Source organism: Zosterops lateralis (assembly GCF_965231275.1).
Source record: "Zosterops lateralis genome assembly, chromosome: Z".
NCBI lineage: Eukaryota > Metazoa > Chordata > Aves > Passeriformes > Zosteropidae > Zosterops > Zosterops lateralis.
Window position 1 is genome coordinate 81,917,061 of NC_139800.1, and position 17,560 is coordinate 81,934,620.

General features: G+C 44.2%; 1 protein-coding gene across 6 annotated transcripts in view; it reads right to left on the reverse strand.

The window, feature by feature from the left end:
- LOC310922377 (ribosomal protein S6 kinase alpha-6) overlaps positions 1-10,472 on the reverse strand; it is a gene marked incomplete at its 5' end in the record, with an annotated part of 36,750 nt that extends 26,278 nt beyond the window's left edge. For 4 of the 6 annotated variants that reach the window (XM_083882884.1, XM_083882883.1, XM_083882882.1 and 1 more), the window contains one exon: positions 2,142-2,423. In XM_083882884.1, coding sequence (XP_083739010.1) covers positions 2,142-2,306 — 165 coding nt within the window. Of the gene's footprint in view, positions 1-2,141; positions 2,424-10,397 lie in introns of those variants that run through there. The other 2 variants (XM_083882886.1, XM_083882885.1) reach the window with 1 other exon arrangement.
- Positions 10,473-17,560: the final 7,088 nt, after the last annotated feature.

The following is a 17,560-nucleotide window of genomic DNA, read 5'->3' on the forward strand; positions in this document are numbered from 1 at the left end:
GTCCAGCTGTTACTGCACACGACTCCTTTCCCCTCCCCTCTCTTATTTCATCCTCCTTCTGGGAAAGGCCTGTTTGTTCTGCCTGCTTCCCACACAAAGGTGGGTATTAACACCAGACACTGCTGGAAAACAAAGTTAATTCTATAATTCACAACCAAGCTACTTTATTTCCCTCTTTGGTGACAAACCCCCATCGCACACTGATGACACACTGTAAATATCCCAACTTCCCCTCATCCATGCCCTTTGGTGACCCTGCATTTATGCACTCAGGGCAAAGATACACCTATCTTTTCATTTTCCTTGACTCTTTAAACACATGCCTGGTTTAAGGCAGGTAAGAACAGCAGCATTTTGAAGTCATCTGATGACAGATGAAAGCATCGAGTTGTTTAATTACACACCAAGTTGTACAACAGACTTAATGGCTGCTTCTTCCTATGAAATATGTAAATACTCTATTTAGAAGCCTTTTTTCTTCACCATCCTAATTTGTATTCCTTAACACCGTGAAACTTTGCATGAGAAAAGCTCTTTAAGAGTTCAGCCTCTCCTGTGTTTATCACCCACCTCGAGCCATTAGCCTGTGACATCACACGTGGTTGCTGAGGAGACTGAGAGGATTTCTAAATGTGAACTCAGGAGAGAAATGTTTTCCATGCAAATAAAGACTAACTTGAGATGGATGAAATGAGTTGCCTTTTTTTTTTTTAATAAAGTGTTTTATCTTCACAAAAGATGTCTATATAATTTCACTTACTTAACTATCATTAAGGTACAAAAAATTGGCATGACTGAGGTATAGAGAGACCTCTTCATCACCGCCAAGGAATGAGCACACAGAACAGGGCAGCTCCAAGCCACTTTCATTTTCATTTCTACTTTGGCCTCCATGAACTGCAAATTTGGTTATCTCATTTTGTGTTCTGCTGCTTGAGCAGCAAATTTCTTTCCAAGCTGAGGCACCAGCTCCTACCCAGCTGCATTAGAGGGAACTCTTCCCTGCTCCCAGCAGGTGCAGCAGGAGCCAAGGAGCCAAAGGAAACTCTGGGATCAGTCATGATTTGTCACAGCTCCCTGGAATGTGGCTCCAAGCACCAAGAGCTCAGCAATCTCCCCCTCCTCCTCGTTCAAGAGCAGTAGAAAACTCAGACAATCCCCTGCTCCTTTCTTTGCTGCATGTGACACCACTCTGATACTTTATTTACCCACTCCACACCAGGAAATGTCCAGGCAGCACGTGAGTCTATGCCCAAGACTGCATTCTCTAAATCGCTTCCTTATACATGTTGTTATTGTAACACAAAGCAGTGGTTACATCTGGTGACAAGATCTACTTATCCCAAAATCCCAGAGTGGTTTGGCTTGGAGGGACCTTAAAGCCAATCCAGTGCCACCCCCTGCCATGGGCAGGGACACCTCCCACTACCCCAGGGTGCTCCAAACCCCATCCAACCTGGCCTTGGACACTGCCAGGGACTCCATGGGCAACAGATACTTCTGTGACCCTACTCAAAAATACAAGGGTGAGTGTGTTGAGAAATGCTGGCCAGTATTTTTATCATGGGAAGTCACAGGATGAGCATGAACTTCAGTCCAAGGTTTAGCCAGCACACAGAAGGCCCATCACACTTCAGCATCTCCTAAACAGGCACTGGAAAAAACCCATGCTCAATAGGGGCTTACCTGAGATATTTCTACATAAAAGCAGAATTAACATACTGGTGTACATATTAATTCTGTTCTAAAAAAGCACAATTAAGTACCTTTGAGCTGAAAGTACAGCAGCTACACTAAAAACTACAAATGACGGCAGCAAGAGCAGCATTCAGCACTGGGTATGAAAGATTCCAGGTTGGCCTGAGCATTTCTGAGGTTGAGGGATCAAATGCTCCCTCCAGCACAAGGAATCTTGCCATAAAGCTCAGCCTCATGCAGCAGATTTTCCCAAACAAGGCATTTACAGTCTCTACCCAGGCACTAATTTCCAAAGCCATCTTTGAGACGTAGAGCCTCCTCAGATATTGTTCAAATGAAATGAGGGGTTCAGAAGTTATTAAAGAGCAGGCAATGCATAAATATTGCTTCAACTGGAGGTCATGCTAATGAGTGGCTTAAGTAAGTAGGAATCAAACACTTACGTGGTACGAATATGGTTCACCTTCTTCCATAGGCTCATCTGCCATTTTAAGGCCATTTAGCTGGAGAGGGGAATGCAGGAAAAGGAAAAAAAAAAAAAAAAAAAAGGAAAAAACATCATTAAGACCCAGCAATTTCAAATTAATAAGGGTTTGAAATCGACCCATTTACATTTCAGAGCACACAAGTGAAAACTGGTGGTGGGGTTGCTCTAATTTATAGCTGTAGTTTCAAACAAACACTACTACTCAGTAGTTATATTTAGCATCTCCCTTATGTATCATTTAGCATCTCCCTTTTGTAAATGCCATCATTATTATTATTATGCCAGTGTTATTTAATTGGGATTAATTTAAAACTCCTTTAAAAGCTACAGATACCACCCCTACAGGATGACACTAATGCAGAATTCCTCAGTTATGAACGAAACTTAAGCTGCAGATGCTTTTCAGAAACCTGGAGTCTTCTAATGAAAATTAATTTGCAGCTTAAACAGAAAAGATGCAAAGTGATTCCAAGCCTTTTTGAAAATACCAAGTTCACAGCTGCATTAAAAATAAAAAAAATTAAACCTTAGTTTAAGCACTCTCTAAGTCACAAACAATTTGGTGCTGAAAATAAATAAAAAAATACTAAACCTCAGAAATGAAGGACATGCTCTGTTCAGACATGCAAAGCATTCATGAAAAACTGGAAATACCTGACAAAAATGGGTGAATGCCATTATGGATTTTGCTAGTAATAACTGCTAATTTATTCATATATTAATTGCTCAGCATCTCTATCTTTTCGTGGCACAGGTCTCACACTAAAATATTAACTAGAAATTACATAAGAAAATGTAAACTTTTTTTTCTGAAAACAGAAGTTGAACCAATTAAATTCTTAGGCTGGGTAACGACTTTTTTTTTTTTTTTTCTCGTACTTCTGAATTTTTCTAAAATCCCTGCCTAGATATTGGAATATGGTATCACTGTCAGCATGGGAGGTGGTAAAACACAGGACTACAAAGAAATGCCCCACAGATTCCTCTGTTCAGAGCCAAACTCAGACTCTGGAGGAACAGGTGGGGCTGCAGGGACAGGTCTGTACCACAACTGTGTCACCCAGGCAAACTCTCAACCACTTCCACTGCTGCTACAGACTCCTGCCTTTGAGAGCTTTTAGAGCTAATTCACAAATCAATGCTTTTCATAAAATTAAATCTCCAGTTTTTGTAGCAAGATACTGGCACATATTTTTGGACTATATCCTCACTGAAAAAAAAACCCCAACAGAAAAACAGATCAAGGCAATAGCATAAAGCTTCATTTATTTTCACTCTACAAGTTTCTATTTATCATAACTCAGTTTAACCAACGGTACCTCCAACCCATGGCCCATTATTGGTCTTTCACGTGTTGCCACCCCAACTCTAATGGCCAAAAATCACCCAGGCATTACCCTGGATACAGAAACCAAAGCTACTCATTTGCTACATAACTTATTTCTTTTTTTGCAGAATTATTTTTCTCTAAATTAGACAGTGGGAGGGCCAAGACACTCACTGTGGTTGTTATTGTCCGAATTAGTGGAATAAATCCAGAAGTAACACTGAAGTTCAGCCCAGCTCTGACCTCCAACCTCATTTCCACGCAATTTCTTTTCACAACACCATAAAATTACATTCAAGTGTGAATCAAAGTGAAGCCACCAAAATTGTCCATAAAGCTTATTTAGAACTAGAAATAAACTGGGTTTCTACCCCAGGTACTCAGAAGTGTAAGAACATTGTTCCTTCATGGACTTTACTTCAAAGTGATTTTATTGTGCATTTTACCTTTTCTTTCTATAAATATGGGCAACTTTCAATAAATATGGGCAATTTATTTCTATAAATATGGAAAATAGTATTTTCCAGGTTTTGTTACTTAAATTTAAGCTCTAGAACCAATGCTACCAGCCGAAAGAACTGTGGAAACACTCAAAACAATACAGATACAAAAAAAATGGAGCTGGAATGGTGTTTTGAACCCAAAATCAGTGTGTTACCTCATCTAGGTTGTTCCTGAGAACACCATTTATTGTACTTTCAACTTGCTGGCAAATCAAGTACACTAAGCTATTGGATTTTTATGGCAGGTGATCATCTTAATTAACAATTTCCTATCGTGCACTTTTCCTCTCCACTGTTGCTCCTTGGTCTGTGTTTGTTTTTTCCTGTCCAGTCTCTCTGTACTGATACGGACTGGGACACCTGCCAATTTGTAGTCCAAAGAATTTGATGTTCAAGGGCATGAATATGCTTTTATTGCTTGATACACTAACTACCTTTTTGCCATATTCGTTTGTGAAGCCTGGTCACTGTCCATTAAAAATAAAAAAAAAAAAAAAAGGAGGGAACAAAAGTCTGCAAACTTGTTGGTATATAACCCAAAGTCTGGTAGCTTGTTAAGTAATTCAGCTAAAAAAAGTCAATGACAAAAATCAAACCATTACTGTCTTGTACAGTCACTTAATTGGCCACGTTTCAATAACCAGAAGCTGGCAAAAAAAAAAAGTAAACTGACAGTTAATACTTATTTCCCACCTCAGTGGAAACCAGATACAAAATGCAACTTCCACAGCCAAGTGAGGCTCCTTTTAGTGATTTAAAGATGAATATTTATGCATAAACATATAGAGAACAGAATGATTTTAACCTGTAAGTCATTACTTACTAAGTATCTACAAATGCACAAATTTAATTTATTGTTGAGGATTAAAAAGCACAGCTCTCTATAAAGAGAACAGGTGAAAGAAGCCAGTACCATGATTGTGAAGGAGACTCCTTCATCCTTCAATCATTTTACTGTTTAGTGCTGCTCACGTCCCACAACTGAACATTTTAAACATTAACTCCCATGAAAACACGAACTGAACTCAGACATTTAGGCAAACACTGAAAATACTTTCCAAACACGCATTCTGGAAATGACACAAAGTACCCCACGATGTTGGTTAGTATAAAATAACAAAAGGAACTCTGTAAACAGATGAGCTCAAGGTTTAGGCCAGAGCACCTGGCGGGTCAGACACTCACTTCTGCAGAGGTGCAGGTTGAGGGTCCCAGCTGCTCCAGAGGGAGAAATGTGCCTCTGGATTTAAACAGTGCCATGGATCCCATGACTGGGACCATCCCTGTTACCTCAGGAGAATATCCAAAGGGCTTCTGTGGGCTGGGAAAAGGCTTAATGACTATTGCACATGTTTTTTCCTCTGATTAGTACAGCAGAACAGAGGATTCCCAGTATTACCAAAGATTTGAACCATTCGCCTTCCCCCTCTCCTCCATATTAAGGATGTTTTCACTGTTTACATGGTAAATGCCTTAAGACCTGGTGAGTCTACAGGTTTTGGTTGAAAGAAGCCAGGCAAAGGTCAGCAGAAATGCCTAATCCCAGGAAAAGCAGTGGAAGATGTAAAGCAGGTTCATCCTGCCCTGGTTTTACATGTCTTCACTGAGGCTTTCAAACAGAATTTTAAAAATTCTAGAAAAAGTAGAACTGGGAATTTTATCATCATACTATAATTAGAAGTAAAAAGCAATATTCAACACTACTCACCTAAAATCTTATCTGGTTTGAAACAGATAAAATCCTACCCAAGGCTCACCAAGACCTCCTGTATCCTCCACAGCTCCACCTTCCCCGGGCTCCATTTGGGAAGTAACTGTGGTGTTCCCAGAGCTGCACCTCAGTTCCCCCACACAAACACGGGAATAAGCAGTCTCCCTCCCCACACACAAAAGGGATGCTTCAAACACTTATTTCAAAATATTTGAGTGGAAGCTTACATCAAAAATCCCAATTATGTCAAAAAGACTTTGAAAAAAAATATCCTGACAGGACGACCACATTTGTTCCTCATTTATTCTTAATTACATCTATAGAGAGTTTGCACCATTAATTTAATTAGCAACACACTGGCCTACTGAGGATTTCCTGAGATAGGTCTGAGGAATTTGAGGGTTCTGGGCACATCCACTCCCCACCTGAACAAACTCCGGGCCAGTCCCAGTCCCTCAACTCCCCCCACAACAGGAAGAGGCCTCTCAACTCCCTCACACTCTTTATTTAACACACCAAGGAAAAGAGAGAAAGAAAACAACCCCGAACACCTGAAACCCATAATCAATTACCAGGGAGAGCTACAAAGTTCTTTTCCTGTGGCAAACAAATCACACATTCAGACAGGACACCAAACCTTCAGCAACATATAATTAGTGATTTTAAAAGAACATTTTGATCCTTCCCATTATCAGATCAAGGGAGAATTACGTGTGCCACCAACAAAGTTACAGCTCTGACAAGACACAAAGCTGACCCCAAGCACAGGGATCACTGAATTAGCAAAGGACTTGAGATCTTTCCATTCCTGGCTGTGTACAAGGTCTTAACTCCAGAATCAAAGGGCATAAAGCAGCCAGCCTCCATGTTTAATGGCAGGTAAATCTGGAAAAGGATATGATTTAAGCTTGAGGAAAGCAACTATTTCAATTATTTTTTTTTTCCTTAATCTAGTGAAATACTACACAAAAAGCAGAATTCTATCTATGAGGAGTTAACAAACGATACCATTCTTTGGATTTAGGGTTATTGTGAAGTGTCTCCAAAGGGATCCTGCAGGAAGCAAGGTGAGCTATGGGCAACAGACTCCTGGCTCCTGTCAGACTCAGAATGCTACAGCAGATTTCCAAAACTAATGTCAGAAGTGGTAAACAAACCCACCACCATTATTACTGTGTTGCAGCACTTTTCAATGCATAAAGACACTCATTGTTTTCCCTTTAAGAGCATTAATATGAATACTTTTTTTTTTTTTTAGAGGCAACCTGTTCTTCAAGATCTTTACAAAATCTGTACATTGCTGTAACGGCTGAGGGCACTCGAATCCGGGGCAATGTTTTACTTTCTCTCCTTAACAGAACACCAGCCGATTGTGGAGGTTCTGAGAGATGCACAAAACTAGGTAGAGCTGAGTCATCCACGTCACTGCCAGTAATTACTCACAAAGGAGTTATGCAACTCCTAACACTGACAAAATTCAGTGGCCTTCGACAGACCAGGCTCAGAACGTGCTCCAGAGGATGGACTGAAAACGCTGGCCAAAATCAAAGATGTATTTATTTCAACTGGCAAAGGCAGCAGCTTACGCACAACAGCAGCAGAGCTCAGCTCACGAAAATGCCTTTTGAAGGGCACCAACTTTCAATGCAGCCCCTTTTCCAGCATAATACTTTAGTTTTCAGCTACTTTTATTTGCTTCAGCCTTGTCTTGCTTGTCACAACCAGGCAGTTAAGCAATTGGTTCCTGAAGTATTTATTGCAAAAATAAGTACTTGAGAAGGAGGTTGCATTTATGCAATTCACAATATTCATTGCTTGCTTACAGCAATTATACAGTTCATTGTAAATGCCATCCTCCCAGTTCAAGGGGCAGAAAATGCCCAAATTCCTGTATTCCACCCAAGTCCAACTATTTCTGCATTTCATTCAGCTTGGTCAGTAAAATGTTAATGTTTACTTTCCTGTTCCTTTGTAGACTGTAATTACATTTTAACAATCTACAACAGTAGATTATGATCAATACCCTGACACCTATTTTTATTACCATGGAAATACTTATTAATCCAATATCCAGGGGGAAAGAAGTTCATTGAATATTTGAAGCTTTAACAGCACAACACTGATCCTTCCTACCTGGGCTTAAGGAATTCCCAGTCACAAAACAGCTTCACAAGTGATACTGCCACAGGAATATAAACACAGGAACAGTACAGTACACAGCCCCAAATCCTCAGCACTTCTAAGAGCATCCCAAAAAGAGCAAAATAATTCAATCCTGACCTTCAATGATTTCTTCCAAAAGTCCATGCTGTTCTTGTGACTCAAAGCAAGAGAATTTGTCTCCTACTTTCAAGATCACCTCCTTTCCTTGCCAGGTGTTTTTAATCCAAGTCAACACAAGTGCTACTGGAAATGCACTTACTGCTAATAACATAATCCTAAATTCAGTCAACAAGCAGAGTCCTCAGAAAAAACCATTCTTCCGATTTTTCCTCCTGTGCCACAGCTGATGGACAAGAGCACCAGAAGGCACAAGTTAATCTTCAAAATAAAAACCTATTTCACAGTAGCTCTGCTGACTGTAGTTCCAGCAAGGCCAAGGTCAGAGATCTCTCAGACCGCCAATACAAGGCTGTAATGAGTACTGTGAGCTATACTCATTCCATTAAATTTAAGCCCAAACTAAAATGCATTTGGACATAAAATACACCTTTGTTGAACCCCCAAACCATGTGGATGTAGAAACCCAGCAGTGAGAAGTGCAGCACACCCCTGAGATCACATATAGAAAGCGTTGTGACAACACAAGTGTTTGCTCCTGGAATTTGGGAACTTAACATTCAACTTGAAGAAATTGGTTTGGCACAAATGGCTTTAAGTGCTGCTGGCCAAACCTAACACGGACACAACAAACACCAAGTCCCCTTTTAATCAGAGCACAGCTGGAGGAGCTTTACACAGACCTTGTGAAACAGCTCAGGTACAGGCCTGAGGAAAATACAATTTAAAGAGTGACTGCTGCAAACAGTTGCCCTCACATGTCACACAAGCACAGAGCCCTTTCGGCTGGACATCCCTGTCCTGTGCTCTGCTGGCTCCCCTTGCTGGGGGGGCTTGTCTAGCCAAAAAACACCAGGGATGCACATCCCACTTCGGCTGCAGCACTCTACACTTGATTATTTTAGCACTGATACGTCAGAATTTCCTAGTATTTCCTAAAGAACTGTTCAACAGGACCAAGAAAGTTCTCAGATCTTCACTATGCTTCATAACCTCAACTACAACAAACTTCTTTTACAGACAATACAAACAAATAAAATAAGCCCTCGTACTTCTGCTGACTTTCTGATCCTGAAGCTTCACTAACATAATGAGTTCTCTAACATTAAGGTAGAGGGACTGCAGCAAGTATTATTAATCATTAGAACATTTTAAAGTCTTAAGAGGGTAGCAGCCATGGTATAAAAATGCACATCCAGTAATTACAGTACTTGGCAGTGGTACCAAAATCCCCAAATTTTAAAAGCATTAAGAAATTTGGGGGTTTTTTTCCCTTCCAGTTTTTATCAGGGGAAAAAATTTCAACAAGACCCTTTAAGGGACATCCTTTCACTCTCACACACTTTGTACTTTGAGATGATTTTGCTGCAAACCCTCTTCACTCACAATAAGAAGAGTCTGGTGCACTACAGAAAGCAAGTCCGACCAGTTTTAAGCAGCTTTATTTAGATAACATCTTTTGTGTGTCTAACAGACCTAGGTGTAATCTTTTATTTGTCATAGCTGACGATACCTGATACGCAACCCTTCACTTCTGATTTCAAAGTGCAAGAGTTCTAATACTCGAGCACCACGTTCTGCTGAGAAGCAGCAATCACTGCAACAAGAACCAGTTTTACCTTTTATTTTCTTTTAAACTGCATTTGCTCCTTGCTGATGAAGCACCTGGAGCACCAGGCAATACCTCGAAGTCGTTCCCCGTTCTCTAGCACGTTTAAGCATCCAAACCTCAGCCGGGCACTCTGCTTGCTGTGTTTATGATAGTCAACGCAGAGTTAGCTATTCAACGTTTAAACACCCAAACACTCAGCCGGGCACTCCCGGTTCTCTCAGGTCGTTATGTGTACGATAATTAAGGTATAGCTATTCCAGCAGAAGGGCGAAGGGACCTCCCTAGCGACAACCTACCTGGACGCGCACCCAAATCAGCGCCAGCAAATCTCCAGCAGAACTTACAGTAACTTTTCACAGCAGCTACGGCCATAACAGTGAGTTTACCACCCCTGGGGTGCTGCGCGGGGACGGACACCTGTGACACGAAGCAGCCGGGAGGGGACACAAAGCGCGGGCCTCCCCCGGGCGCCGGTCCCGCTACCTCCACACGTGTCGGGGCAGCGCGGCGGGGCCCGGGGGGCGGCGGGGGCGGGCGGGGGCCGGGGCCGGGACCGGGGCGGGCAGGGCAGGGCGGACGCGGGGCGCAGGCCGGGGGCGGTGGGGAAAGCGGGGAAAGCGGGGAAAGCGCGGCAGCGGAAAGGGGGAAAGCTGAGGGGGCAGCCAGGCGAGGCCCCGCGCGGAGGAGGCCGAGCCGGGCGCAGGTGCCGGCGGGGCGCGGAGCCGGCCCGCCCCGTCCTCCCCCCTTCCCTCCCTCCCTTCCTTCCGCCCCGCACTGACCTCGGCGCCGCTCACGTACAGCTCCATTTTGTGGCAGGGCTGCGGCTCGTCGTCCAGCGGCGCGCAGGGCACCATGTCCCGGCTGTGGGGCCGCGGCGGCGGGGCCGCTGGCGGTGGCGGTGTCGGGGCGGTGCGGTGCGGGGCCGGGGCGCGGAGCGGAGCGCGGGGAGCGGGGAGCGGGCGCTGCCGGCCGGCGGGGGCGGCGCCGCGCTGCGCTGCCCCGCGCACGCCCCCAACATGGCGGCCCGCGGGGGCGGGGCCTGCGCCGCACCGCGGTGACGTCAGGGCGGGACGGAGAATCCCCTGCATGGGGAGGGGGGGGAGTGACGCGCGGTGACGTCACCAGGGCCGCGGGCGGGCGGCGGCGCCGCGCTGAGGGGGATTGGGGATGGAGGGGCTGGGAATGGAGGGGTTGGGGTGAGGGACAGGTCTGGGGGGGAATGGTGGTCAGGGGATGGAGGACGGAGGGATTGGGGGTGAGGGATATGTCTGAGGGGGATTGGGGTGGACGGATTAGGGATGAGGGGATTGGGGTGGACGGACTGGGGATGAGGGGATTGGGAATGGAGGAGTTGGGGGTGAGGGACAGGTCTGAGGGGGAGTGGAGGTGAGGGGATTGGGGATGGAGGGATTGGGGGTGAGAGACAGAGGATGAGGGAGACGGGGCCGAGGACACGAGGCTGCGGGGGCAGGTCTGAGGGGGATGGAGGCTGACCAGGGGTTGGTGATCAGAGCACTGGGGATGAGGGGACAGGGGTGGTTTGGGCACAGGCTGGAGGGGACGCGGCCTGTCAGTGGCCGGCGCTGAGGGGCACCGCCTGCGGGCCCGGCGCGGGGAGGCTCTTCCACCGAGCTGACAGAGAGGCAGGGGAAAAACAAAACCCCTAAAAGTTTCGTTTGGTTTTTGTTTTTTTTTTTTCCCGAATTGGCCCGGCGTGGGGACAGGAAGCGCGGGCGGCGGGAGGCGCGGCCCGGGCCCGCGGCGGGGGAGGCGGGAGGAGCCGCCTCGGCGGGTGGCACCGGCCCGGGCCCGCCGCCTTTGTTCGCGGCATGTGCTCCGGGAGAGACACAGGCGCTGCCGAACGGGGGCAGGGGAGAGAGAGTGCAGGAAATGATCGTATCCCCCGCGCACCGTTCGGTTTTAGGAGCTGGAAGTCGTTAAAAAGTATGTTTTTAAAGGATAGAAAGCTGCCTCAATGGCGGTTTGTATTTGAACACGCTGTCTGTCTTATCAATAAGCCCTGCCCTGTAGACAGAGCAAAGGAAGACTCAAACCGTTCTTGATTGCCAAACAATTTCGATTAAATGAGCACAAACGGGAGCAAGCTGGTGCGCCCCATAGCTCTAACACTTTCTCCACGCTGAATTTTTGGCTCGGGAGCCAAGCACCGCACAGACAAGTGTAGGATGCTGTGCTGCCGCAGTCCTTGATTAAATCCCATTCCCAGTCCCCCAGAGCTGCCTGTTCCCAGCTCCCTGTGGCTGAAGAGTTGCCTATTGTGAGTGTGTCACTTCAGCAGCCGCCAGCTGGCACGTCAGCATTCCCATTCCTGTTTTTAAAGGACTGGAATTCAACCATGGGAGACAAACGCTTCTGGAGCGTGCACCGGGAAAGTTTGTCCTTCAGAAAAACAAAAATCAGGTGGGAAAACGGAGGAGCCAAGTCACAGGTAGTTAACGTCGCCAGAGGATTTGTGGTTTAAATATAGAGTTGTTCAGGTTGGGTCACTTTATTTTTTGTTGTGGTAGGAGTGTGTGAACACAGAGATTTTACAGCAATTAGGTGGCAGGAGATGAAGGGAGAGCTTTGCAGGCTGTTGGTGCCACTACTGGTGACATTGGCGTGGCCAAATCTTCTCTTTGATTAAATCTGTACATCAGTTCCATCAGGCACTTAATTTAAATAGAAAGGAAATCAAGTGAGAAGTGATTTTTGAAAGTTCTTGGAGTGCCCAACAAGAACTTGTGTCTAAAACTCCTGTGGCAGATGCTGGTTTCCTGCATCTGACTTCTCCCATTGCTGCAAATAATAACAGGCTGCAAACAAGTGTTCTGCATCCCCAGGGATTTGAGAAGTTCAGAGGAAAGCAATAATTAAAGGAGTTAGGATTGTTATTTGTGTCAAAGGCTAGAAAAGGGAAAATATTATGTATATAGCTACAAGAAAAAGGAAAATCCAAATTTCTCTTACTCTCGGTCTCATGACGAAACAAGCAAAAAGTATTCAATAAAAGGCAACAATATGTCACTGAAACGTAAAAATTAGGAAGACCCTCCTCAAATGCTCTTTTACAGAGAAATAAACCATCAAAAATACATCAGCAAATCACTCATTTAGGACGACCAGGGCCTCATGTCTTGGGTTTCAAATGAATATTTAGATATTATATACCTGGATATTGTATGCCCCTATTTCTAGAGCATCCAATCTGCCTATAGGGGTATCAGATCTCATTTGGTGCCCAGGTTTCAGCTGAGGGTGTCACATCCCTGCTGTGCAATTTGCAGCTGAATATTTCTGGCATTTCAGCACCTTCATCTGTTCAGCAGGTTCTGCCCATTCCACCCCTCAGCAGGTCCTTGTAGGAGCAGCATGAGAACCTCTGAGGGACTTTGATTAGATGAAGGGTTCAAAATAATTAGTTTCTTAATATAGATTCACTTCAAAATTAATTCTACAGCATGGTAAAGTTGCTGAGAGTAGTATTTTATTGGAAAGGAATAAAAATAATAAAAAATAAAAGTAAAAAAAAAATAATATAGTAATAAATGGGGTCTGCAGCCAAAATCCAGCTAGTTCAATATCAGTAACATGAACTCCAAGCACTGAGTTGTCCCTTTTATGCACCTGCAGCCACCTGACAGCATCCATATGAACTTTACTTATTCAATTTCCCTGATAATCACCAATCACATGTTTGAACGCAGGAACAACAGCTTATTTATCAATTTTTAAAAATCCCTGCACATTTCCTGCATGTCATTCCCAGCAGGACATTTCTCAGATTACAGATTGGTGTTCCCTCTGCAGTTTTCTGTTAATCTGTAGCTACTCTAAACAACATCATTTCAAGAAGAATCCTGCAAACTTTGTGTTCATTCACCCAGCAAGTTTTCCAGAAAAGGAAAAATATTATCATCTGGCCAGTGTCTTGTCCCCCTCCTTCCCCAGCTTAGTGACATTGAACCTGAACCACGGCAAGGACAGCAAAGCTTTCCCCTGGAAAGTCAAGGATTGGGAAGAGAGGGATATGTGGAGAGTGCCTGATTTAGCAAGAGCTCAGGCAGGAAACTGCAAAAAGCAAAGTTTGAGGAAGCTGCCGTTGCTTGTTTCATTCTGCTTTTATGACTCTGGTAACACCCCTGGAAGAGAACAAGTACAAATTTGGCTTTGGGGATTCAGTTCAAGACAAGCTGAACTCTAGGATTGATTGTGAAGCTGGTTTGGGGGGATACAGTTAATTCCTCCCGGCAAGTTTGTTCAAGTTCATCATCATTTCACCTTTAATTTATTGCACAACACAATTTCAGCACATTTTCAGAATCAGAACAGCCCAACCCTTCCCCTGTTTTGTGGATGAATGCTGGTGGGCACAAAGCATGTCCTGTTCATGCCACTCAGTCTCCTAGGAGGAGGAGAAACAGCTGTCCTGGTGCAACAAAAATGTGTCCTTGCATCCTTGAGTCCCTGCCAGAGCTGCTCCAGAGGAGGGACTGCTTCACACAGAGCCTGGCCATTAAATTGTGGAAATCCTCTACGCACAGAGGAAATAGCTCAGGTCCTAAGGAGGTAAATACAGCTAAATTTCCACAGTTTTAGACACTGGTATCCCAATACCAAACATCTGTATACAGATTAAGTTATGGAACAGCATCATGGCAAAACCTTTGGTCAGTGCTGTGTTAGTGTGAATACAGAAGTGTGAGAGTCCATATCCCACCCTGGATATTCTGATATTTGAAATGTGCACCTAAGCCAAGCTCATTTACGTGTATTCACAGGGATGTGGTATCAAATACAGAGTGAACTTCCACTCTGTTGTGGTTGTGTCAGAGTACGGAGTGCGAGGGAAGAGGCCCGTGGTGAATCCCTGCCTCAGCTGCATTATATTTTCCCATCTCATCCCTGTGCTTCCGTAGCAAGGTTTTAAAAGCTCACTTAGGGATAAAAAAAGGAAGCCAATTGGGAGATGATGCTCCCAGATCAACACCTTAAGAAAGATCTACTATTCCGTTCTCACCGTCAAAGCAAACATATTTTGGGGGATATTTTGGAACCATGGGACAGACTTAGCAGCAAATTTTGCCACATTTGTCCAAAATGAGCTCAAGAAATATCCCAGCCATATGGAAAATACAATGAATTTATCTCTGCTGATCACAGTGCTTTGACAGGAGGGGATGAAAACTGCAGATAGGCACAGTGAATGAAGGTCCTAGTAGACTTTTTTTTTTTTTTTTTTGCTTGTATATACTTGTTTTCACTTAAAACCTTTTCGTTTTCCTTCATTTTGAAATGCATTTTGAAATCAAATGTCCTATAGTTTATATTTTCTTCCCAAAACTGAGTGAATGCTACAAACTAGCCAACTGACACGTCTCACTTCTTCTCCATCCTCAAAGGAAAATATAAATTAGAGATGCAGTATCCTGTCTCCACACTGGCCAGGAAAGCAGAACCTACAAACAGGGTAAGCAATAGCTAAAAATTCAGCTCCAGATCTGCTCAGGCTCAAGCAATTCAGGTTTCATAAAGCAAGGATGAGATCCTGCACAGCACAGTCTTGTTCCTTCCATCAGTTTGCCCAAGTTTTCTGGAATATCTACATTTACAGTGATCATGACACCACGCTAACTCCTCCCTTATCACCAAAGGCTCACTCTGAGCCTGCTGCTTGCTTGGATCTGGTGTTCCTTGGATTTATATTGCAAGGGAGAGGGATTATTCCCCCTCTGCACATCTGGAATTTCACACAGGTCTATATCCCACATCCACCATCCCACTGGGCACTGCTACCTTCCCCAGGCTGGGGGTTCCTGGGCTGGTCACTCACCCAAAGCTGAAGAGTGGGGAAATTCCATTTCTCTGCACATATTTTCACTGCTGATTTGGCATAAACATGGTACAGTTGTCAACAATGAGAAGGACAAAAATTACAAATTACAAAGAGAAGGAAAGTAATGAGCAGCCATCAGCTCCCCAAGTCCTATGGGAGATGCCAGGGGACTCAGAGCACACTGGGCCCACCACGAGGCCACAGCAGGGATGGAGTAAGGAGGGGCAGGTTTTACACCCACGGGTGACACTGCAGGGATGGATACTCAGCTTTTGTGGGCACTTTTGGATAGTGAGCTTAGGAAAGCCCAGCAGAGACCACAGGAATCCTGCAGCCTCCACATAATGACTCAGTGAAAACCCCAAGGCCCAGGTTTGTCCAAGCTCCTCCTAAGGACTCATCAACAAGAATTTATTTGGTAATTCATCCCTTTCCAAAAGCTACTGACGAAAACATGACCAACTGTATTTCTGATAGAAATTCCCAAGGTTAGCTGAGCCAAGTGCAGTCAGAAAACGTAATTAAATACTGAAGTAAGTCACTGCAGCAGTGTGCACACACCAACAGATGGCAAATCTACCACAAGCAATTGATCCTTTTTAAAAAAACCCCTGAATATCACATGCTTTTGTCTTTTTCCAGAACTTGCTTCCTTACAGTTCCTCAAACCTGATTTATCCTTGAAGCTGAAACCAAGCCTGAAAATTCCAACTGGAATTCAGAGCAAATTTTGCCTCAGAGCGCAGAATAAACCACCATGATGTTCCAATATGCAAATGCATCAACAATGATGAATACTTAAGGGATTGATTGCATCCAAAATCATCGTGATCTCCATCTTCAGGGAAGTTCTTGTGACAGCAGAAGGTGTTACTTCTGCAGTGAGAGAGAGCCAAAGATGCTGCCAGTTCCTAACTTTAGCTAGGAGCCCACATACCATGCCTCAAACCAGTATCCTAATCATCCCAGGTGAAAATTCTTCCCATTTTGGAAGATTATAATTAACTTCCTACTGAGCCATGCTTAGAAAAATGCCTCAACCTGAAAGATTAAATTGGAACTTAGTATCTGTCAGAAATAATTCAGCAGTAGCTGTTTGTGTCTTGCAGTACAGAGATACTGATTTAAAATTATATATTTAGAAGTTGTTTTCTCCTTATTGTGTAACAAAAGGACTTGACTGGATGAGTAATAGCTGCATTAGGAGCAGAGAGGAGGTCATGAATGCCATTTCAGGGATGTCAGTGTGGTTCTTCAGATAATTGCTGCAGCAGCAGTGAAGGCTGAAGGGTCCCCACTGCTGAAGGGACAGAGATCTACACACCCTTCCAGTATACCCTGCTGCTCTGGGGGTCACCACAACTCCACTGCTGTTTCTCCTCCACCACAATCAAGGTCATTTTCCAGCCATCTTGACTTTGCTCCTGTTCCAATTGGGGCACATCTTGACTCATCAGTTCTTTATTTGGAACACACATCACATTTCTGCACTTCATCAGTTCTTCTCCCAGTGAGGTCACTCATTTGTGGCCATTCAATACTTCCTGCAAGTGCCCAGCTCTCAGTTTCACCTTTTCCCACTGCCCTGAGTCTGGAGCCACTCTTCAGCCAAGGATGTTCTTTGTAGCCCTGTGACTTTGGGTTCAGCAGGACACAAGCTGAGCACTTTCTGGAATGCGTTTCAGAATCAGTCTCTTAAGCCCAACTTCTTTTCCCATTAACCCTGGTGACAACATTCATAATTATTTCAATGGTAGCATGATAATTCTGTAAGTAATTGCTAACAGGAATTTAATTTAAACCTCATTTGACTGACATTTCTTGTTTGCAAGATATCTATTTTAGGAACAATGTCTTGCTAGTATATATCTCTTCATCTTAGTCATGACTGATAACAGAATAATCATCTCAACCACTTTCCTTTTCTTTTCCTGCATAATGGCTTCGCTGCATTTTTACATAGCAAACACACAAGAATAGAAATAATTAGACAAATAACAGTATTATATGGAGATGAGCAGGTAAGTGACTAGAACTAACTTGAAACTCTTTACTAGGCTGAGAAGCCTCTCGAGCCACAACAGGGCTGCTGAGAAGACTAAGGAA